This window comes from Dermacentor albipictus, chromosome 1, assembly GCF_038994185.2.
Source record: "Dermacentor albipictus isolate Rhodes 1998 colony chromosome 1, USDA_Dalb.pri_finalv2, whole genome shotgun sequence".
Taxonomy (NCBI): domain Eukaryota; kingdom Metazoa; phylum Arthropoda; class Arachnida; order Ixodida; family Ixodidae; genus Dermacentor; species Dermacentor albipictus.
This window is the reverse complement of record NC_091821.1, coordinates 151,775,878-151,801,150: the sequence shown is the minus strand read 5'-3', so window position 1 is coordinate 151,801,150 and position 25,273 is coordinate 151,775,878. Positions and strand designations below refer to the sequence as shown.

The 25,273-nt window shown below is 46.0% G+C and overlaps 1 protein-coding gene across 1 annotated transcript in view; it reads left to right on the top strand.

Moving 5' to 3' along the window:
• Window positions 1–25,273, top strand: part of LOC135903023 (synaptogenesis protein syg-2-like) — a 293,419-nt gene that overhangs the window by 185,033 nt on the left and 83,113 nt on the right. Inside the window, exons 3-5 of the mRNA XM_070537934.1 lie at window positions 6,182–6,523; window positions 13,002–13,112; window positions 23,431–23,634. Of these exons, the coding sequence (XP_070394035.1) occupies window positions 6,182–6,523; window positions 13,002–13,112; window positions 23,431–23,634 (657 nt within the window). The remainder of the gene's footprint in view (window positions 1–6,181; window positions 6,524–13,001; window positions 13,113–23,430; window positions 23,635–25,273) is intronic.

Genomic DNA, 25,273 nt, shown 5'->3' with positions numbered 1-25,273 from the left:
CTGCGCTCGAATTTCGCACAACAGAGTATCGTAATCTTCAGTGAATTTTTTTTTCGGGGCAGGTGTTCGTGTGTCTACGATGTGCAAAGCTGAAAACGCTGCTGCGCTTCTTGTTTGCCGAAGGGCCACTTTTTTCGTAAACCCTGATGAAGACTACTCCATAGGTCTAAACCGTTGAAATTAAATACTTGTTAAATAACATAGCTTGTCACATGCATCGCTCAAGTTCAAAGTTTTCTTTTTCACTTTTGAAAGGTAGCCCATGAAACATTTACATTTCTCTCTTTCTCCGAATACACATTATCGCTTGGGATTAACTGAACGATGAGCTCTTCACTGAATGTGCCCGCGCATACGATGAACTTCTTCTCCTGTTTCCCCCTTTCCCAGTGCCGGGTAGTCAACTGTGCTCAGCCTGGTTCACTCCCCTGCATTCCCTTATCCCTTCTCTCTGCGAAAGGCGGGGAGAGCATCCCGGTTAGACAGACAATGATACAGTCTTTAGTGATATGCTGTAAATGTTAGCCTGGCTGTTAGCTTGACACACACACACACACACACACACACACACACACACACACACGCACACGCACACGCACACGCACACACACACACACACACGCACACACACACACACACACACACACGCACACGCGCGCGCACGCACGCACACTCACAACCACACACACACACACACACACACACACACACACACACACACACACACACACACACACACACACACACACACACACATGCTACGTATGCTACGCACGCGCGCGCACGTAGCATACGGCAGGCGCTTACGTATGAACCCATTTTTTGTTTTCAAGGGACCCTGAAACGATTTTGACAATTTTGTACAAACGTACTGAGTCGTTAGAGTAGGTCCTTCTGATGACTAATTGACGCATCTAAGTGCTCCCCGTAAAGCGTGTAATTTATTATAAGGGTTTAAAAATGTACATCGCTGCCGATCGCAGCACACCCCTCGGCTGACATTTCAGCCTCCCCTAGCCATTCAACGTAAATTGCCCTAATGACTCAAGTACAGCAAGCTATCCGATTGGCTGCTTAGGGCGTCATCGATAATTTTTGCAACTTGATGGCGAAGAAATGTTGTTCGTAATAGTTGGAATGTTAATTTGTTTCCATAAAAAGAAAGTTACAGTAAGAGAATGCACAAGATCACCTTCTCACTACATATATAAAACAGCGCCAAAAAAAACAAAAAAAAAACACACGGACAAGGGAGGACACAGGACAGCGCTCGTCCTATGTCCTCCCTTGTCCATGTTTTTTTCTTCTTTTGGCGCTGTTTTAAATATGAATGATCCGTACCAACTAGCTCGCACCCAAACCCTTCTGAGTTCTCACTACACTTAAGGATTTCAGGCACAGAGCAAGTGCCGTCTGCTTGTGTTACAACGTGCGCCGCGTTGACGAGAGCACCGCGGTTAGTATTGATCTCAATATTTATTTTCCCAAGCACCATGGTTTGCCCTTGTTACCTAGTGGGCCGCAAACTTAGTGACTGGCAATATGTCAAGCTGCGATATCGCGTCCGTCTGCAAGGCAGCAGACAAGCAAGTGGCTGCAGCACATCGGACTGTCGCTATCCGATAGGCGCCAGGATTTGCACGTTTGCGGCCGTCACTTGACGCCGGAGGATTACTACCACAATAGTGTTTCGCGTGTCCGGTATTCAGGTAAACGCGAGCGCAAGCGGACTGGGCCTGGCCGTCTGACTGTGCCGTTTTACGTAATGAGCAGAGGCGCAAAACGTCAATGGTCTGCACGGTGCAGCCACCTCGTGGCAAGAGCTCAACCAAACACAGTAGCTGTAACGAAGTCTATTCTACTTTGCTGCTGGTGTAAAATTTTCCTCAGGAGCTTAATCGTGAACACGTTGTTTTTGTAAATGTTTAAAATCCTTTATATTTGGTTAGAGCAATATTAGCTCTTTGTTTGGCTGTTTAAGCTCTGCGCCACAAGGTGGCTGGGCCACGCACACCGATCTAAGGTCCCTGCGCCTTAGACCGATCAGGCCGCTCACGTACGTCACGCTAAAGCTCCTTCATCAGCTTGAGTTTATGCCTCCACCCACCCGTCGAAACGCCCATCTCGCCTTTGGTTACGGGAATACCGGACACGCTGGGAACTGTGACAGAATGCTCGCAACGCTATGTTGCTCGCTGCTTCGATAGCTCTCGCTTGGTGTCGACTGTCAAGCTGTGGCGGAGAGGTTGGAGAGGCTTCACGCGCTTGCTCCTAGACATCCGGAAGTAGATGACACGACGTGTCATCATGACGCACTGCCAGTGAAGGCGGAGCTTAGCCCCGAGGCTTCACAGTAATTGTGGTGTGAACGATTAACTGTAGCTGTACCCTACGCGTCTACAAAATTTGAACGAACTGTTTCAGGGGCCCTTTAATATTCAAACATGGGATGTCCACATCATTTGTCTGTCGACTGCCACACCCAGAAACTTCTGACCTAACACATACAAATGGGAGAGTGCACAACCTTTAACGAGACGTGCGAGGGATCACGCCTAGTGAAAGCAATGGAGGCACACTTTCCTGGTTACATCGTACGAATAAAACTTTTTCAGTAGAATTCATACCTTTCTGCAATCTTGCTCGTCGGACACGTCTATTGCAACCACTGCTCCATATACACTGCATATGAAGAGATTTCAAACCAATGTGTGAACGCACTTCTCCAGTCCAGTAAGAGGTATGTTAAAAAAGATCGAACTTAAACACCGCCCCGGGGAACTCTTCGATGCACTGTGTGCGGAGCTGTGTCACATTGTTTTGTGGGCAAGGTGCGCTGCAGTGACCATAGGATGGTAAGAACTCGAATTAGCCTAGACTTTAGGAGGGAAGGGAAGAAACTGGTACATAAGAAGCCAATCAATGAGTTAGCGGTAAGAGGGAAACTAGAGGAATTCCGGATCAAGCTACAGAACAGGTATTCGGCTTTAGCTCAGAAAGTGGACCTTAGTGTTGAAGCAATGAACGACAATCTTATGGGCATCATTAAGGAGTGTGCAATAGAAGTCGGTGGTAACTCCGTTAGACAGGATACCAGTAAGCTATAGCAGGAGACGAAAGATCTGATCAAGAAACGTCAATGTATCAAAGCCTCTAAACCTACAGCTAGAATAGAACTGGCAGAACTTTCGAAGTTAATCAACAAGCGTAATACAGCTGACATAAGGAACTATAATATGGATAGAATTGAACATGCTCTCAAGAACGGAGGAAGCCTAAAAGCAGTGAAGAAGAAACTAGGAATAGGCAAGAATCAGATGTATGCGTTAAGAGACAAAGCCGGCAAAATCGATACTGATATGGATGAGACAGTTCAAGTGGCTGAGGAGTTCTATAGAGATTTATACAGTACCAGTAGCACCCACGACGATTATGTGAGAGAGAATAGTCTAGAAGAATTTCAAATCCCACAAGTAACGACGGAAGAAGTAAAGAACGCCTTGGGAGCTATGCAAAGGGGTAAGGCAGCTGGGGAGGGTCAGGTAACAGCAGATTTGTTGAAGGATGGTGGGAACATTGTTCTAGAAAGACTGGCCACCGTATATACACAATGCCTCATGACCTCGAGCGTACCGGAATCTTGGAAGAACGCTAACATAATCCGAATCGATAAGAAAGGGGACGCCAAAGACTTGAAAAATTTTAGGCCGACCAGCTTACTGTCCGTTGCCTACAAACTATTTACTAAGGTAATCGCAAATAGAATCAGGAACACCTTAGACTTCTGTCAACCAAAGGACCAGGCAGGATTCCGTAAAGGCTACTCAACAATAGACCATATTCACACTATCAATCAGGTGATAGAGAAATGTGCGGTATATAACCAACCCTTATATGTAGCTTTCATTGATTACGAGAAAGCGTTTGATTCAGTCGAAACCTCAGCAGTCATGGAGGCATTACGGAATCAGGGTGTGGATGAGCCACATGTAAAAATACTGGAAGATATCTATAGCGGCTCCACAGCCACCGTAGTCCTCCACAAAGAAAGCAACAAAATCCCAATAAAGAAAGGCGTCAAACAGGGAGATATGATCTCTTCAATGCTATTCACAGCGTGTTTACAAGAGGTATTCAGAGACTTGGAGTTGGAAGAACTGGGGATAAAAATTGATGGAGAATACCTTAGCAACTTGAGATTCGCTGATAATATTGCCTTGCTTTTGTAACTCAGGAGACCAATTGCAATGCATGCTCACTGACCTGGAGAGGCAAAGCAGAAGGGTGGGTCTGAAAATTAATCTGCAGAAAACTAAAGTAATGTTTAACAGACTCGGAAGAGAACAGCAGTTTACGATAGGTAGCGAGGCACTGGAAGTGGTAAGGGAATACATTTACTTATGACAGGTAGTAACCACGGATCCTGATCATGAGACTGAAATAACCCGAAGAATAAGAATGGGCTGGGGTGCGTTTGGCAGGCATTCTCAAATCATCAACAGCAGGTTGCCACTATCCCTCAAGGGAAAAGTGTATAACAGCTGTGTCTTACCAGTACTCACGTATGGGGCAGATACCTGGAGGCTTACGAAGAGGGTTCTGCTCAAACTGAGGACGACGCAACGAGCTATGGAAAGAAGAATGATGGGTGTAACGTTAAGGGATAAGAAAAGAGCAGATTGGGTGACTGAACAAACGCAGGTTAATGACATCTTAGTTGAAATCAAGAAAAAGAAATGGACATGGGCAGGACATGTAATGAGGAGGGAAGATAACCGATGGTCAATAAGGATTACGAACTGGATTCCAAGGGAAGGGGCGCGTAGCAGGGGACGGCAGAACGTTAGGTGGGCGGATGACATTAAGAAGTTTGCAGGGACAACATGGCCACAATTAGTACATGACCGGGGTAGTTGGCGAAGTATGGGAGAGGCCTTTGCCCTGCAGTGGGCGAAACCAGGCTGATAATGATGATGAGACTGACCTATCAGTGAAGTAATGTGAGATCCAGCGATACTACGACCACCAACTCCAACGGACTTCAGAGCGTATAAGTCACGTTATCAAACGCTGCCTTCATGTCGAGGAATACGCCGATAGCGATGTTGTGTGCAGCTTTATTGAGTTTTACGTAGTTGACAAGGCTAATCATGCTGTATATGCTGCTGCGGCCCTTTCGGAACCCTGGCATTTGCGGAGGGTGCTTATATCCCCCCGCAAATACACATGAATGTCTATTCGTCTTCTTGAGCAACCAGTCCAGGTGCGTCAATACCATCATCTCCATAAGCTTTCCGAATCAATAGAAAAGGGCTATCGGACGATAGGAGTTTATGTCTGTTGGAGACTTGGCAGGATTGAGGAAAGGGATAACACGAACTCGTTTCCGGCAAGGTTCAAGGCGGCCACATTCCCAGCTGGCATTGAATATAGTAGGAAGGCACATCTTTGCCCTCTCGCCCAAATGTGATAACTCGGCGTAGCTTAGTCAGGGCCAGGAGATGTCAAAGTTGTCAGCGCCGCTGTAGGAGTGATCTTAGAGCGGAAAGCCTCCGCCACGTCCAACTCGCTGCTATTACGTGATAGTGCAACAGAACTAATAGGATGCAGTTGAGTCGGCGGGGTTTTCAGGCCGTACACAATGCTCCATATTCTTGACAGCGTTTCTCTGGGATCAAGTTGGAACAGAAGGTCCGCCATTGCCTTGTGCCAAGGCAATGGCGGACACGTGACGTTGGATATGTCTTTGCTAGCGTTGCGAATGTCATCTATTGACAAAGTCTTACGAGGACGTCTCTCGGATCAGCGGCGCATTGCCCGGAGCCTCTCCTGGTTAAGCATGCCGCTTTTCGTATCTCAATTCTCTTTACGTGGGCGTGCGGTACAGTACAGGCAGTGGTTGTTTAGCGCAGGAACAGCCGTATTACTCAGCGCTTAATTTTGAACTTAACTTGCCACTACACACACTGGTACTTTTCCTTCATGAAGGATCACATCCGTCGTCCTAGGTTGGTGCATACATAGTTGAACCTAATGCTGAAGTAATATCAGTTCTAGTGGTTAAAAAACGCACGTATTCTCTGTAACATTGGACCTTCCTGTATGCTGTGCTCTGTTTCGTTATTGCTGCAGCCTTAAAAGCGCCTCACGGCTGACGTTTTATGGTGTGTTTCTCGATCAGTGAACGTGCTGCTGTCGCCGACTGCGAGTGCCGTGCTTCCATGCGACCTTGGACCACGGTCGGAGCCCGCAGTGCGCGCCTGGTGGCACCGCGCCAACAATCCACAAGCGCCGCTGTACACGCTGGATGCGCTGCCAGGCCACCGCGGCACTGGAGGACTGGTGCAGGCGCGCCACTCGGTCGCTGACTCGCTGCGGGGTCGTGCTCACTTCTCGGCCGTGCGCAGGCCCGCGCTGCTGTCCATATCCGCACTGCGCTACGAGGACCACGGACTCTACGTCTGCAACGTCGAGTTCAAGTACGGGGCCCGCAAAAGCTACGAGGTGGAACTCGAAATCGTCGGTTGGTGTGCCCTTTCCTTCTTTGTCTGATGCTCCGACTGACTGCTTCCGTGCACGACTCGAAAGGGTAGAACTTGTCTCTGAGCTAAAGAGCGACGAAATTGCCCCCAAAATCTGCCTCTCTCTGTTTTCCTTCAAACATGTGATGCTATGAAACTACAATTCTTATGACAGCCTCTTACGACAAAGTGCAAGCTAACCACACATGAGTTACAGCGTTCGAGCCGCAGATGAATTGTTCCCAGGGCACAAACGATGGCACTGCAGCAGATTCATTATATTAAACTGTAGCTCCAAAGGGCCAGTACATAAGTGCTCTTCTTTCCGCGCTGGAGCGCGCGCAAACTTTTCACGCTCAAGTGGTCGGTGCTCGTTCAGCGCAGTCTGCAGAGTTGAGGGACTGGATTTACACAAACCACCGCAACACACACAACGCAGCGCTGCTAGTCCTTCGTCGTTCACTTTTAATTGTGTGGCAGTACCACAACTTCATTCAGGCAAAATTCGGTGCTCAGCCCTGCGTGCGTCCTCGAGAAAACAGAAATGATGCTCGGAATAACAGGTGGGCGCCTCTCCTGATTTGTAGCAATGTCCGCGCCTCTCCTGATTTGGCGCGGACGTGCGGCATTTTTGTAGTGGGAAGCTTGAAAGGTTACCTAATTTTAACGTAATGCAGGTGGCAGGGAATACTTGAATTCCTATTTATGAAGATGTCTTGAGCAATTTGCTTTTAATGGGACAGGTTCAAATCTATCTATCTATCTATCTATCTATCTATCTATCTATCTATCTATCTATCTATCTATCTATCTATCTATCTATCTATCTATCTATCTATCTATCTATCTATCTATCTATCTATCTATCTATCTATCTATCTATCTATCTATCTATCTATCTATCTATCTATCTATCTATCTATCTATCTATCTATCTATCTATCTATCTATCTATCTATCTATCTATCTATCTATCTATCTATCTATCTATCTATCTATCTATCTATCTATCTATCTATCTATCTATCTATCTATCTATCTATCTATCTATCTATCTATGTTTGCATAAAACTGTTTTCTCGCCTACCTAAGAGTGGAGGACACTCCCGTAGGCTCCTGCGGCCGACTTTGGCTTTCAGCGATCCTAGCGAAGTCGGCGAAACTCACCAGCCTCCAACGCGGCCGCTGCACGCCGCCGAATTTTGAAGGCCAAAATTTAATTTCCGTTTCTTTTAATTTTTTGTGCGTGACCAGTGACGTTGCATGCACCGAGTGATTTTATGCAAACGCTTGCGTCGCTGTTTGTATGTTGCGACGACGAGCGCACAAACCTGTTGTTTCTCTTAAGGTCAGTTTTATATAAATTCATGTTCGTTGTGTTTCAAGCTGTTACTTAGCGCAATAATCATGCCAATTTTTAATGACGAAGTACAACTTTATCATTTGTGATATTGTACTTCTAATAATTCATGCCAAAAGGAGCATCGTAAATAAATGTGTCATGTTCCTTCAATATCAATCAGCTTGCTGGACAGCCAAGAACACGAAAATAGCAAACAAGAATTTATTGCATCAAGATTGTAAGAAAACTGCGAAATGCAAGTAATATGGGTGTCACACGGCGCACTTTTAATCACGATCAAGCCCAAGCTGGTTTGAATTTCTCGGTTGTGATTCATTCCTTTGCGCAAGGTGCACGTGGGAGCCAATCGCCGTCGAGAATTTCGATCCGGATCGGACTTCATCGCGATCGAAAGTGGTCGTGCGACACTGATATAATGGAGAAGAATCGGAAATTAATGACGTGTGGCACCAAAATTCACACAAGCATAACAACCCACGCAAGACGTATTGTAAGTATCCAGATAATGAAAAAAGAAACACAGATAAGCCGGCAAAAACTGAAAATGGGATTGCTTTAGAAGGAATAAATATGACGCCTTTTTTTGTACTTGTACGAAGGAGGGTGATTTAAGGTAGCAAAATTATGTGAATGGTCGCATGCCAAAATAAAGTGGCTACATAAACAATTGGGCACGCACCAATATCGTCATCTTCATTGCAATGCGTAATTCACTGAGTCCCTCATTAAATAGCCGCAAGATACTGGCATTTTAGCCAATTAAGTACTCGACGGTGTTGGAATCTTCACCTGCTGTCCCCTAAGCGTTGCAATCGTCTTCTAGTACTAGGAAATGTGCCCTTGAATATGCATAATGTCCTTAGACTGCAGAGTGTATTTTGAGCAAGGAAAAGTGGAGACTCCTGCAACATGCAGAATGACAGAGGCAGAATGTAAGCGGTACTGGAGCCTTCAAAGCTTTTGAATGGAGATGCTACGTTCCTTCATGTAATGCATATTTTTCTGATTTGACAGAGCGACTGTCTCTGGTACTAATGTATATCATCAGAAAGAATGGGTGTCAATGAAGCTCTGCAATAAGTGCTGAGGAACAAGAAACTTTCTACGGTAAGGACTCTATACACAATTAAAGCGTGAAAACACTTATCTTCAGCTCATTGCAAAACAGCAAACAAAGCTCGAGCGCACATAGCCTGGTACAGAGGTTGAGAGAGCGCGTTATTGCCATACTGCAAATATTGCACGTGTACGGCTTTAAATATAGCCATATTTCTTTTGCGAAACTGGGGCACCATGCTTTTCAGAAGCCGCTGCGCACAACCTTCTTGAATTAATCAACACAAAGCCCTCTTCACCAAACGGCATGTGTTCATAGGCCGCATTTCTTAACGAACAATTTTACTTGAAACAACGTAAGTTTGGGTATATTATTGTTCCATGTCTGCATCTAGCGCACGACACAAGTCGGTTTTCGCTCTGTCCTTGTCTTGTCTTGTGCGCTAGATGCAAAAATCCACCATTTTATTTTATTTTCGAACTTCGTCATTGTTTAGAACGTGTCTCGCAGCTTGGACGTTGCCGCGTCGCTGTTATCGCTGGCATCACCACTCATTGCTGCGAATGATAAAAAAAAAGAACGTTACAAACGTTACAAACAGTTATCAAACACGTTTTTATGTTACCGTCGCAGGATCTTAAAATCATTCACACGTCTGAAAATTTTGTCAGTTCGATTGTAGTTACGGCACTAAGCTTGAAATATATGCCAAACCTGATTTCTTGTTGAAACCCGCATGTTATGAAATACCGTCAAAATAGTGAAATACTAATCCAATCTTCCCAGCGGCACAAAGATTACGACAAAACACAACAGACGAAAAAGATATAAATTGACAGAAGTCGCTTGCAGGAAACTTTACTGCAGGTCATTCACTACCTGCAGGCAAATTTTAATACCTTTCGTAAAATACTGCCGCTTAGGATGCGACCATGAAATGTCATTGTTGAATGAGCGAGAATATGCAAATAGAGACTTCGGTAGTTGTACTACTGCATTTCTTTTGTTTATTTTCCTTTGCTATATAAAGGCTGCATTTAAGTGCTCTACCGCAACCTTTCATGGTCCTAAGCTCTAGCACTTTTGTGCGATATGTAGATTTATTCTCTTCCGTAGAGCCAAGAGAAATGTTTAATGATGAGGTTCAAACTTCAACGATGTGTGCACAATGCATCTTGTAGAATCATATATTTGTCATTCAATGGTTCCTTCATGACGGATGAGGCTGTGGGGCGTCCCCAGTTGCACCAATGGCTCAGATCTGCGCCATCGGCATAGTGCGAAGCGCCCAATGTCTCCGGATTCCTTCCGGGAGCTCCGACTTCTCTTCGACTTCGGCGGCAGTACGGAACACAGCTGTTTCTCGAGGCAGCGTGAATAAAAGGCTTCCTTTTTTTTTCTTTTTTTAACTAGGCCTACATAGCTATTTCTGGGAGGCTTGTACGTCTGAACAGACGCTCGCTCGTCTCATGTGCTAATCTTGCTTCAGCACACTAAGAATGGCCCGCTCTTTTGTTGCCCTATATACAGGGTGTTTCAGTGAACACTTTAAAAAAATTAAAAAAAGATCCGTGTGGCAGATAGCAAAATTCTAGTCCAAGAGCTGGTCTACTCGAAGAGGCGGAGAATACTTGCCCCAGAAAATTGAAATGTCCGACTAATTAGCAAATTTTCACTCATCATGTTTTTAACTGTTTACCTTATGGCGCATATTGCAATTTACAAATCCTAGCCGGGGAGTTTGCATGGCCGATTCACTTGGAACTAATTCTCAGGTTGACACCAGTTTCGAGCTATTGGTTCCGGAACTTTGGCGTTCCCGTTACTTTTGTGCTTCAATGTATAAAACGACATTTTGCCGAGAACGTAAGTGAAACGACGGTGCAGTTTTACCGCAATTGTTACGGTGCATATTCCGTAAATTGTGTGTTCCACGCATTTCTTTTTCAAGTGGATTTGCCTTGCGCCTCAGGCGCTAGAATTTGTAAATTGCCATATATGCCATAAGGTTATTAGTTAAGAAATTTAATTAGTGAATTTTTTTTTAATTTGTCGATTATGCATTTCAGTTTTTTTTTTGCGCAAGTATTATCAGCGTCTTGGAGTAGACTAGTTCGTGAAATTGAATTGGCTACCTGCCAGAGGGAAGTGAAAAAAAAGAAGAAAAGGAAAGTGTTCGCTGAAACAGCTTGTAGGGATACTGCCAGCTTCTGAATCGTCCGCACTGCGCTCACCTTTTCTGCCTTCTTTCAGCTTAATAATCATACTTTGTAACTGCTCAGTGTGGGGACATGAATCTTAGCGGCAAACGACACGATTCTCAGATTAGTAACAGGAAGGTGAAAGCAAACAAAAATAAAACGTTTACACCCATGCTGATCAAACATTCTCTTAGCATATAGGCAGTGGTGGCGGAGATATACATTTCAAACGATGTTAGTTTATCACAGCGATGCAGTCGCCTCCGAGGAGGTGTCGTTGCCTGGCACAGAACTCGTAGTCAATGCAGCAATCTGTCGAGAGGCGTGAACAGCCAGCATTTATGAGACCATGTTGTCCCTTCGCGAGCCAAACAACGCTCTGTCCCGATGTTGAGCATCCGGGAGGACGTAGGGGTGCGGGACTACAAACTTATCGATCGCGTATGCCATGCCTCCCCGCGCTACGCCTATCGTTTTATTGCTGGCCTTGCATCGGCGATGCTGCCTCGAGGCGCTGGTGCATAGTTCGCGCATGGCGAAAGCGTTGTCGTGACAGAAACGGTTATTAATGGTGTTAGTACCTCTCCCAAAATGGCCGAATGGCTTTGACTGATAAAAACTGTGTTAAATGGACGCGCAGAGTGATGCCGCTGCTTGGGAGCCTGTGGTCTATGCTAGAAAGAGTGCCAGGAAGTCTGTAGTGATGGGCAAGTAGAACAGCACGTAAAACAACACCCATGGGAAGATTGCTTGAGTGCGGAAAGGGAGGGAGAGATAAAATGAGATAAGTGTGCAACAACTAGTTTACAAAGGAAAATGATCATGGCACGCACGCCTCCACTTCGGGCTGATTCGCTTAACAGAAAGAAAGACGCCCTGCCTCTGCGGAACTGCTCACGTTCTAAGCATGAAATGCTTTCAGCTTCCGTTGTCGGCGACCTTCAAGTGACCCTGAGCCAAAAGACAGTTCCGTTATCCGGTCACTCAAACGAGAAAATCAGGGCAGCTAGTCAAAACTTAAGAAAATGCGGTCTCTGGCCCCCAACCCTTTGTACAGGAACGGATCACATATACTGCCCGAACAAGTTACAAAAAAAAAATGCTTCCGAGTTCTTCCTGATGTTTGTTCACAATATCACTCACGGTGTAACTTCTAGTACGCTGGAGTCTTTTTTTGTCATTTCCAATAGCATTGTTCATAAGGCAGATACACGGCAGCATGCATTTCATTGTCATCTTTCTAGCCGGACAGCTTCCATAAGGACCAGTGCACAGTACGGCGCATCGAACCACACATCGCACTACACCACTACACCGCACCACACATCGGTGTGGTGCGGTGTGGTTATGGTGGGATGTGCCGTTGCAAACATGTACTACACCCATTTTAAGAGTGTGGCTAGTACAATCTCCAGCCAACCTGCTTTTCAGGTCGCCATTTTATGCTTACACCTACTATCGATTACGGGAGAGCCAGCAATTTGTTTTGCAAGTTTACGGCGCAGTCGCCGTTGCATATAAGCCTAGAATATTCACTTACGTGAGTGGTATTGAAGCGGCGCTCACGTGTTTACTGATCCTCCTAGTCACATTGGCCCGCTTTCTAGGCTCCTTTGAGCCCTAGAGCTAATGCGCCGAATTACGTTATACATTTACCGTATCAACTATTGCCAGCAAAATAGTAGGAACTGAAGAATTTCGTCATTGTGTCCTGGTGTTTTCGAAGTCTTCCATGTCTACTTGCCTTCATTAAACTGAGACTCCCGATTTTATTTATTGCGGCTATTAGTATACTGCAACCGCCTCCTGTTCAGTTTCATTTAATCGCGTGTCCATTTTTTTTTTATTATGCTGTGCAGTGCCACCTAGCCAGCCCATAATTTTGGACGAAAAAATGAACGCGCTGAACGGCACCGTGGGTCCTTACAACGAAGGAACTCTGCTGATCCTCAACTGTCTCATCAACGGAGGTGAGACGCCTTCAACATGTTGTTTTCACATGCTGTCGCTATCTTTTAACGGCGCGTGAAGTTTCAGTAGAATTACACCAGCAGCCCATCTAACAACTTTTCATAACGCCTACTAACACCTAACAGCCACAATGTAAAAGAAAAATATTCTGGCGTTTTACGTGTCAAAACCACGATCAGATAATGAGACACCTTGTAGTGCGTGTGTGGGTGGGACTCCTAATTAACTTTGGCCACTTGGGTTGCTTTAACGTTCACCTAAGCCTAACTAAAGAAAGCGCTTTTGCATTTTGCCCTCATCGAAATGAGGCCCCAGAGGCCGAGATAGAACCTGTCACCTCGAGCTCCACAGCACGCAACACCATAGCCGCTAAGTGATAAAGCTGGGAGATGTGTCATGGCTGATGTAATTAGGGCATTCGAACGCTATAACATATGAGTATACGGTAAGCACGTTCAAACGCACAACAATACTGCAGTGCAGGGAATTTTCGGTCGCTTGAGTTACGTAGGCTGACTAATCTGTACGACAAAGATTGAAGTGCACATCACTGATGCCTGGGCAGTTGCTTTCCGAGATGTGTTCCTTGTACATTACTGCATGGCTGATTATATTAAGTGGGGATGATGTTATAGTTCTAAAAACTGCATAAATTACTGCCCGGGAGGTTTACGCTTTCAGAAGTGCGCTCTGTACGTGCCGCCAACTTTGTGTTTTGCAATTGTACCGGTGTTCCTAAAAGTTTCGAAAAAACGGCAGCCAAGAAAAAGTCCAACTTCCTAGTAGTCAGCTTAAGCCGTCATGCAAGATTGGCGTGCGGCGTAATATCGAGAGGTGCACTTCCTGCACATAGGACGTACACGTCTCAATTATGGGCCACGCGCTAAGCTTGCTATGCAGGTGACATTTTTGTTGACTTCAGTGCTGTGAGAAGAGCGAGATAAAAGGATGCATAGAAAGTCAGGGAGGCTAACCAGAGGTAGTTCTGGTTGGCAACCCTAGACGGGGGGAAGGGTTAAACGGGATAAAAAGAGAAAGAGGGTGGAAGGGGGAGATAGAAAGAGAGAAAGTTGCCTGAGCAACTCTACCTGGCAGTAGTTCTTTTCCACGGGCCTGATTTACGCAATTATGTTACTTATGCTTTACCAGTACACCTCGCTAAATAGGTTACTTTATATTTTGTGAAGAAAATCAAATATTTACACGTATATGGTACAAAAAACGAGGAATAGAGTTTCAGAAAAGAAAAAAAAAGAAGAAAAGGCACAAACGCAAGAAGCGAAAATTGTGTTCATGAGGGTACCCTTTGGAGATGTTGGTTGCAATAACTATAACCAGATCTTTTCTTTCTCCTTTGGCAAACCTTGTAGTGAGCGTTCGTTTGAACTCGACGAAACTGGCTTTTGCAATAACCGTAAACGCATCACACTTGCACCTATGCTGACTGCGCTTCCACTGACGCAAGCGTATGCCTTGGAAAGGTAAAACGACAAGCTATAAATGAGCACGCGCTGGGGCAGTGATTACAGTGTTTCATGGGTTAAACATGCCCCTTCTTGTTGCGTTCAACTGTGCGTGACGTGTACACAGGGGCGCAGCGATACACTGTGTGGTGCTCAGATTCCATTGCGTCCGTTTCCTCTCCGTCCGTTTCCATTCCAGGAGTTCTCGTTGTCTTTACCCGCCGTGTCACGGGAGATTAAAGCGAGCAAGTTAAGCGTGGATCGCGATAGATGACCGATAAAAGAGGTAGCAAAACTATCGCGTCGCGTTCGTCGGCTCATATCGGACGTTCTGATTGGCCCGCCAAAAATGTTCTGAGGAGTCAGCGGCTCGCAAACGCTGTCCCGGAAGAGCATTTCCGCTAGATCACTCTTTGCCGCCATCACCGATTTAGCGCGCGCCGCATCGGATGCTCGCCGCTTTTCGGGTCTGGACCCCTTCACTCGGAAACGCGCGCTTCACGCTCGGCCGGTCAGCCGCTCCGCTCCAGCCGCAGCCGCGACGCGCTCCGCGGCGGGGCCCTTCCCCGTGGCGCCCACTGCGACGACTTCGCTGTCGCACCGGAGGAGCGGAGGGCGCACCGCCTGCAAGGCCCGCCTGGCTGCCCTGATGAGCGAACAAACGAGCAAGCGCGAGGCGCTCACTTTGGCTTCCGAAACTTCGGAAACAATAGCTACGGCTGCCTCTCCCGTGTGTGCGGTCTTGAGAAGCGAGTCACCTGAGTTCAATCTGGGCGCTCGAATAGCGAACTGTATACCTCTCGCAGAGGAACACCTTTAATTCCCAGCGAGTTTCCCTTTACTGTCTTTAAGATGCACTATACTATTTTAGTAATATTAAATGTATATTTCATATATAAATCGAGCTTTTGAACGGAACAGCAGAAAAAAATATGAATGAAGTGTATAACCAATGAGACTCATGTCTAGGAAAGCGACCACGGTGTTCTGGACAGCCGCAATAACCAGGGTCAGAGAGGGAGAGAGAGAAGTAAAGAAAGGAATAGGTGTTCCAAAAGGACTTCTTCTTGGGAAAGTTGGTGCTTAGATTTCCTAGGTATACTCGGTGGCGCAAGATACGTTTCTTGCAAAGGGACAGAACAAAGGAAGACAGTGAAGCGCCAAACTACCAACTGTTTAATGTCAGCCTGAACAAACGTATAGAAGAAAATACAACTTCCGCTCATGCGCAGGGAGCCAAGGTGTGACAGAACAACATGGTCATGATAGCATACTTAGGATGAAGCACACTTCTGCAGAATATAATACGATTGATGTATCGCTGACTCAATCAGACCCTTTCTTTTTAATATAAAACGCTTCCAACAACTCCCTTGCAGTTTGGTCCCTACTTTTGCCAAGAATCAATACTTGTTCAAAGCATGGCTTGCAACGACATGCTTCCCAGTGCGCAGGAAGATGCGCCTTGTCACACTTGCCGATGCTATTAGCGTGCTCCCTCAGTCTCTCATTAATACAACGTCCCGTTTGTCCGACGTATGACTTGCCGCAATCTAGGGGTATCTCGTAGACCACCCCTTCAACACAGTCCCTGAAATGTTTGGCGTGCTGCTTTTGGCAGCCCCGCGGCCCTCGCGTGTGATCCGGGGGCACAATTGAGCTAACTTGTTGTCAGACGAAAAGACAACCGGAATGCAATATCTGGTAGCTACCGTCTTGAGGTTATGGCTCACACGGTGTACATGAGGTACTACTTCTGGTTTTACTCGCTCCCTTTCCTTCGAGTGCGTTTTCCCCCTCGCAGCGTAGTTTTGAGCTTCTGTAGGAGGGACTCGACCACAGCATTTAAGACAGACTGAGGGTAGCCTGCTTTTAGAAGTCTCTGAAGTTGATGGCAAATACTTGCCTGCATCACATGCACACAAGACTTGCTCAGAGGCGATTCCAGGCAAAGTAGGGCGATTCCACGCTTTCCAGTCTTAGAGAGCGCTGAGTCATATTGTAGCTATGCTTTTTTACCTCGAACGAAGTACGCACAGCAAGCGGGATCACTCTTAAGTGTGAGGTTAAGGTCTAAAAACTGCAACGAGCTGTCCTTCGGAAGCTCGTTAGTAAAAGTAAGTCCTTTTGCGCTTGCTCTAAAAACATCTAAAAGCCGATCAACAATTTCATGGCATGGCAAGGGGCATCTATTGTCAATAACAACTAAATAATCGTCAACGTATCTAAAAATTTTAACAACGTTAGGATGAGATGAAGTAAAAACACATTGTAGTGCGTGGTCAAAGTAGGATAAAAAAATGTCACATAAAATGGGTGCTACCCGTGAACCAATGCAGATGCCCTCTTCTGCAAAAATATGCCATGTTCAAAAGTTACAAAAGTGCAGTTGAGATAAGCTTCCAAGAGGGAAACAAAATTCGAAGCCGACATCTCCATTTTAGACACAAAATTAGCTTTGCCCCTTTCCTCAATGCACTGTTTAATGGCTTTTAGAAGTTCAGTATGCGGAACCGAGTAAAAAAGGCCATTTATGTCAACGGAGAACGTATAGCCTATTTCTTGGCTGCCACGGAAATATGAGAAGGTTGACTAACGATATAGTCAACCTTCTCAACAAGGGACCGAAGTACGGACTTGAGTCCCAGGTTCCAACACAAGAGCTTCTGGCATGGAATCGGCAAGTCGCAAGAAAAGCGCCCCAGGAACAGCACGAGCGTTGCCTACTAGATGGTGTTGACAGCCTGCAGAGAGCTGCCCCCAAGGCCGGAACTGGTCGACAGGTGTGAATGTTGCAACGTGTGGTGTCTTGTTTCAAAGATAATGAACTCTGTCTAATGCAGTCCGATAAGGAAGGTGCTTTTGAAGCTCTTCCTTGGCAAGCCTTTAACGAAAAAGCATTAGAGGCAATCAAAAATAATTTTAAGCCTGTAAAAGTCAGCTTATCAAAAGTTCAGAAAACCATGACTTCGTTCTGTGAAGAAATTTGCTGTGAAAGATTAGCTAAACAGATCAGAAAGAGTAAAAAAGATTAGCTGCGAGCTTTCTTCAGTGCCAAGACCCATAAGGTTGATGTCCCGTTTCGAATGATTATTAGTGAACGAGACACGGGGCAATATCAAGGTAGTAATTTTTTGCTAAAATCCCTGCGGCTTCTTCAACTCAATGACCCTTTCTTTACTAGAAACTCGGATGAAGGTTTTGAATATTTCCGTGGCAGCCAAGGAATAGGCTATGTGTTCTCCGTTGATTTAAATGACCTTTTCTACTCGGTTCCGCATCCTGAGCTTCTAATAGCCGTTAAACAGTGCATTAAGGAAAGGGGCGAAGATAATTTTGTGTCTAAAATGGAGATGTCGGCTTCGAATTTTGTTTCCCTCTTGGAAGCTTATCTCAACCGCACTTTTGTAACTTTTGAACATGGCATACTTTTGCAGAAAGAAGGCATCTGCATTGGTTCACGTGTAGCACCCATATTATGTGACATTTTTTATCCTATTTTGACCACGCACTGCAATGTGTTTTTACTTCATCTCATCCTAATGTTGTTAAAGTTTTTAGATACGTTGACGATTTTTTAGTTGTTATTGGCAATAGATGCCCCTTGCCATGCCATGAAATTGTTGAACAGCTTTTAGATGTTCTTAGAGCAAGCGCAAAAGGACTTACATTTACTAACGAGCTTCCGAAGGACAGTTCGTTGCAGTTTTTAGACCTTAACCTAACACTTAAGAGTGATCACGTTTCCGGTGCGTACCTCCTTCGAGGTAAAAAAGAATTGCTACAATATGACTCAGCGCACTCTAAGACTGAAGTGTGGAATCGCTCTACTTTGCCTGGAATCGGCTCTGCGCATGTCATGTGTGCACGTGATTGGGCGAGTTTTTGCCATCAATTTCAGAGACTTCTAAAAGCAGGCTACCCTCAGTCTGTCTTAAATGCTGCGGTTGAGTCCCTCCTACAGAAGCTCAAAACTACACCTGCGAGTGGGAAAACGCACTCGAAGGAAAGGGAGCGAGTAAAACCAGAAGTAGTACCTCATGTACACCGTGTGAGCCATAACCTGAAGAAGGTAGCTACCAGATATGGCATTGCGGTTGTCTTTTCGTCTCCCAACAAGTTAGCTCAATTGTGCCCCCGGATCACACGCGAGGGGCCGCGGGGCTGCCAGAAGCAGCACGCCAAACATTTCAGGGACTGTGTTGAAGGGGTGATCTACGAGATACCCCTAAATTGTGGCAAGTCATACGCCGGACAAACGGGACGTTGTATTAATGAGAGACTGAGGGAGCACGCTAATAGCATCGGCACGTGTGACAAGGCGAATCTACCTGCGCACTGGGAAGCCTGTCGTTGTACGCCATGCTTTGAACAAGTGTTGATTCTTGGCAAAAGTAGGGACCAAACTGCAAGAGAGTTGTTGGAAGCATTTTATATTAAAAAGAAAGGGTCTGGTTGAGTCAGCGATACATCTATCGTATTATATTCCGCAGAAGTGTGTTTCATCCTAAGTATGCTATCATGACCATGTTGTTCTGTCACACCTTGGCTCCCTGAGCATGAGCGGAAGTTGTATTTTCTTCTATACGTTTCTTCAGGCTGACATTAAACAGTTGGCAGTTTGGCGCTTCACTGTCTTCCTTTCTTCTGTTCCTTTTCAAGAAATGTATCTTGCATCACAGAGTATACCTAGGAATAGGCGTTCATTTTAGCTGCATACCAACTCCAGAGGCCGTATTCATAAAGCTCTCCATTCGTAAGTGCTCCTTGCCAACGGCCGATCACCTTCGCTAATAATACATACGTCAAGCATCAGGATGATGGCTGGGAGTTTCTTTTTCTCACAATTCTAGCGTGGGTGCTTTCTATGAGTACCGGCCCAGGGGTTCATGGAGTATTCCTTGCGAAAGATTTATCTTATTAGTGGATTCAATGCCAGATGTTCGGCCACATTATTGTAGGGTTTAACCCATGAGTAAAATTAACCATACCCGCCGCAACAGCTTTAGTCGCTATGACGTTGGGCTACTAAGCCCGAGGTCGCGGGTTGGACCCCGGCCGCGGCAGCCGCATTTTGATGGGGTTGAAATGCAAGGTCGCTTGTGCACTTCGATTTAGGTGCATGATCAATAAACCCAGGTGGGAAAAAAAAAAAAAAAAACTCCGTGTCTCCCACTACGGTGTGCCTCATTATCACATCGCGTATCGAGCACATAGAACTTAAGAATTAAAGAAATAAAATTAGCCACAGCTAAGAAAATTTGCGCAATTAAGCGAAAGATGCCGCAGAGATCGATTTTGGAGAAACAGACGAGTGGCCCTGACGCATAATATGTTTTTTTTTATTCGAGAACTTACTGCAAAGTAATTTGCTTTTACCTGCGCTAAGAATTTTACCAGGTATAAACTTGCTTAAGCGTAAAATGCGTCATGCAGGCGGCCGCTGTCATAGTTAAAAATTCCACACTTGGCAAAAGTGGTGTGAGCGCCCCGTAGGCAACCGCCGATAGTGCATTCCGTCTATAGAAAAATATTCTGGCCACATTTGTTCAAAGCCTGTTTTCAAATATGGTATCTGTTCCTTAACAGCTGCACTGACAATTACTTTCGCAATAATTTTCATCTGGTTTCTGCTTTGCAAGCGATCCCAATGCGTAAATATTGACGAAGCACCTCCGATTTCATTTTCTGCACGAGGCAAAATACACGGTGGATACATTCAAACATCATTTAGAAGCCTGTGCTAAACATCAACTATTGACTAACCGGTACCTATTTCGCAAGGTGCCATGTGAATCCAGGACACATCCGGAGCAACAGCAGTATAGGTATACGCACTATATAGTTACATGCAGGAGGAGTGCATTGTCCCCGACACGTCTAACAAGCACATGAGCATTAGTCTCCCTTGAACGAGGGCTATGGAGGAAGAATGATACTTCTACAGATCGTTATATATTCCAGCAGATAAGGCGGCGCGTCACTACACGTAAGACGTTAGACGGAAAGTGCATGTTACAGCATATTGCCTCGAAGTTAGTATAAGTAGGGAAATCCACGGGTCAACTTTTCTAGACCGTTACTTAAATAAATATTTAAGAAAGGATCGAAGGCAAGTTTTTTTCGTATGTGTCGGTGTATCTTACGTCTCAATTTCCCCAGTTACATTTTAGGCAACGTACAAAAGCCATTTTTCCTTCATTGTGAGCGATGTGGAATTTTTTCTGGCTTCTAAGCGATGTGAAGACGTCTATCATGATGAAAAGGTGGCCTTGTAGTCAGATATAGCGTTGACTGTCACATTGAAAAGCCGGCGTACTATCTTGATCACAGTTAACGGAAACAATGAGAACGCGTGACCGCGCTCTGCTCAACAAGGTGACGTGTTTCCATATTCCCGCTTACTGAGATCAAGATGACACCATCTCCTCGTAGAACAGAACACATCGATGGCCGCTGCGCTGTTCTTGCAACGAAAGCAGAAGAAAATTGTAAAGAAAATGTGCGCTGAAGTCGCAACGACAACAAGAACAATTATGTAGCCCGCGTAGCCCAGCTGAGCGGAGCTCTATGCACACGCGCTCGGGAGTTGGAAGCGTTGCTCTGCTCGTTGTCGCGTAGCCGAAACAACTGCGCTTCAGAAGCAAAAGAAAGAGAGAACAAATTAGAGGATAACGTCGTGCTGACGCGGCGTCGTTGTTTGGCACTCGACGAAAGCGCACCGCTGTCGTTGAGCTACAGTTTTCCGCGAAGGGCATATCATGGCTCGTTTCGCTATAGTCGAGTCGCGCATCCTAAGGACAAGGCGCACACTCGGCGTCTCTCTAACAGCTGTATTTGCCCAGCGAGAGTGCTGACGCTCCTGTGGAACCGCCACCCGCATAGTCTTTCTCCATGCCACCCGTTCTTTTCGCGAAGAGCATTCGTGCAAGGCATGCCTTCTGCGCTTTGTGCGTCTCCACAATCACCAACTCGCATCTCCGGGTGTCGGTGCTCAGTTCGCACGCATCAAAGCATGCCGCAAGAACTCTCGTCGCGGTCCCGAAAACCGCCACAAGCCGGCTGTACTTCCAAGTCTAAGTAGGGTTGTCTTGCGGTGGTTCCTCGTGGGAACGAGTCAAGCGTAGCCCTGTAACTTCTATTTTTCTTTCACGAGGGATGGAAAATTGCAGTTAATAATTATCGCGTAATTTCTTCAGTTTAATTTGAATTAAGAAGCGCAATTGGACAGTTTCAATTTTTCTTTCTTTTGTTCAAGTGGAAGTGGACTAGAGAAGGGATTCAACTTTTGCTGTATATTTGCGTTCCGCACTGAATGGATTGTCTCGAATGCACACTTTAAGGGATATTTAGTGTCTGTTGCAGACGGAGCTAGAGCTTTTGCGGTAATAGTGTTGGCACATTTGAGCTTGCTGAAAGTTTTGAAAGCCTTTACGTTTGCATCTGGTAAACAAGGTCTTTATAAGTGCACCTTGAAAATATTGTGGCAGCAGCTACAAGTACAGGTTCTCTACGCGCACTTGTGCAGAGATCAGTGGGCTTCGGTGTGTTCGCGCCCTTTGCTAGCAGTCGCTTGAATTTCTCGGCTTGGGAACACGCGTTTTCAGATAGTCAGGTCACCGGTGCTCACAATCCACGCTGTGTAGAGCTGCGACACTGCTCAAGCGGGTCTGGAGCAAAGCGCTCTGTCGCGAAGCCAGCTGGTTCCGGCAGATGGCACAGAAGGACTCCGGAGCACATCCTTATCGCGCTTAGCGACAGAGGATATGCAGAAGCCCACAGAGGTTCTCGGAAAGAAAAAAAAGCAGTTGCCGTATTATGTAAGGATATTTTTCTAGCGATTCTACTCTATTCGTATCACCCATCGCGACGAGTGACCGATGTCGGCGTTTACGTAGGCGTGGCGTCCTGCCAGTCAATGACGAACGGCAAGCAGAATAGAAAATGAAGTGTGACATACTAATATGGCCCAAGGGACCGTATTGTAGCTGTTAGTTTGGTTTTTCATTGTTCTGTTCTTGTCATCTGCCAAGCCGAGCGGCCCATCCCAGTAATAACAGCGACTCATGTATGAATCCGAGCCAATGACGCAGGGCGAGATGATGGAAAATGAAGTGGATCACTAAAGCTTATGGCCCCAATTAAACAAAAAAAAACTTTCTTTGTACGCGTCTTCTAGCACAAAAAACATTTCGCAATCCATAACTAACTCGTCCAAATCACCACTTTAACCTAGGAACAAAATGAACTCCCCGCTGGGATCGGTGAGCAGACTACAATTGAGTGGCACGTCGCAGAAGTCGCACATGCTATGCCGAGTGCGCACTTCGATGCCTAGTATCCTACCTCCGATACGAGGAGACGCAGATTGTCTGCTCTTTTTGTGTGCCCATTGCCCTGTTCCGACGAAGTTTCGCTGCGAATGGCCGTACATGCACATATGAGCGCTCCAGAAAATCATTGCGCCAATATTTGTCTATCAGGTCTTTTCCTCTTCTCTATCTCTTTCTTTTGAAGAGCAGTTTCTTTTTTTTTTCAATCAGCATGCAATAGTCAACTAGAAGCTACTTTGTTCAAGCTGCCTACCTTCCTTGTTTTCTCCGCTTTCTTACTGCCATCGCTTAAATGGCGTTGTGCCAATACGTGGCACCACATGATCTTGCTCTCCATGGCGTCGGGCACGTGACCAGTGAGAAGCGCCTGTGCCATAGATCTCGCACAAAGTGTGCGTGAGAACGCCTTGTGAGCGTACACGTGCCTGCTCTACACGTTCGCAGAATGGTGGTGTTTCCTTTTTAATTTTTTTTATATCCTTTCCTTGGTGAAGGCGTTCCTCTTCTCACCTTGCTTCCAGGCAAGCCGGAGCCCCGGGTGACGTGGCATCAGGGCTCGGTGCACCTACACCGCGTCTATCACCAGAAGGAGCAGGATGGCCGCAAGGTGACACTGCACGTGCGCACCCTCCGCCGCGAGCACCTGGGCGCCGTGTTCACCTGCGAGGCGGCGAACTCGAACCTCACCGCACCCGTCTCCACCTCGGTGACGCTTGCTATGAACCGTGAGTGATTCAGGCTTGTACCAGCGGCGGCGATTTTACATGGTTCTGAAAGTCGAGCTGGCTTTATCGCTTAGCCGAGATGACAAGGCGCTTCCGACGGCGCATTTCAATGTTTGTCCCATGTATTGCACATACCACACGCCCAATCTGCCGAAAGACTTCTTGACGGTTTGGGTGAATATGAGATTAAAATCGATAGGTGCTGAGAGCCTCCTGAAGGCAAAGTCTCAACCGTGACTTGAAAAAAAAAACAGAAAAGCAATTAAATAAAGTACAACAACGTGGGTCATGTTAACGTCGAATTGATGAAATCACTTGTTGACAGTTGTTAACGTGAAAACGAGCCTAAGTTTTCACGCAATGATCCCCAAAACAACTAACATTTTCTGAAGGCAGCTTAGGTAGCTTGACCTACAACCAGCGGGAAAACCAAGCGGTGGTCGAAACGTCTCTTCATATTTTCGCGGTATCGCTGGTATGCTTCCGCAGTTTTCCTTTTCTCGCGCAATTGCAGGCAGTCAGCAATACCGAGCTGTTGATCAGTGGGAAGCACCGGTGTCTTTCCAAAGGCTACGAAATACGGGCTACACTCGATGCTTGCAGTGTGCGACTGATTGTGATTAGCTACAGCGGCCTTCTAGCATCTCTCCTATCCGTCTTTGAAACTTGGATACACAGAAATAAACTGTTTCAATTCTCGTATGATTCTTTCAGCCATGTCTACGCCTGCAGGAAGGTAGGGCGCGCAGCGTTGCAAAACAACTCCTCGTTCCTTCGGCCACTGTTGCAGACGCTGCCTTACAAATGCTGGTCCATTGTCTGATATTTCTACTTTAATATTGCTAAACATCTCTCGGCTCAAAAGAGCAATCCCACCTTTTGCGTCTTCCCTTCCCGCTCGTGCAGCCACTGTTCTAGTGCACCGATCTATTGCCGCTAGGAAAGACTGTTTTTTCTTACTTCTGTAGCCATTTTCTTGAGTTCTGCTAAATGCACCTGTACGACTTGAAATGGTATGTCAGAATGTTGAGGCAGGACCATCTTGTCTGTTCACGTAATGTGCTTGGCTTTGTGGACTTGACATTGATGGCAAGACTGGACATATCGTTGGACGTTATCTTTTATGGGTTTCTACCGGAAACGCTGAGAAATCTTGCGATAAGTTCGCAAGAACCCGTCGTGCCCACCAGAGACTGGAGAGTCATGATAAAGTTCCAAGATCCGAGGCACTATTGTTTCCGGGCCTACAAACTTTCCAGCGTGGAGCTACACTTCTTCAGTTCCCTCCTACAGCAGAGTTGCGCTGACATTTTCCTTATTTGGGTTACCACAAGACTTGAAAGGGCGTCTGCATCTTTGAGGTGTTTCCCAGGTCTGTCACGGACCATAAACACAAACTGCGGGAGTTCAGTGATCCACCTCGAGACTTTTCCTATAGGCTCTGCAAGGTTGGGGATATAAGTTAAGGCTTCGTGATCGGTAAAGAGCGTGAAGCTCTTGCCATCCAGGTGTGGTCTAAAATAGCGTACGGCCATTAGGATCGCCAAAGTTTTTAATGATACTACAAGTAATACCTTACAACCTTCTGTTGGTGGCTCCATTGAGCTTTTCTATCCCTCTGGTAAAGCACCGCACCTGT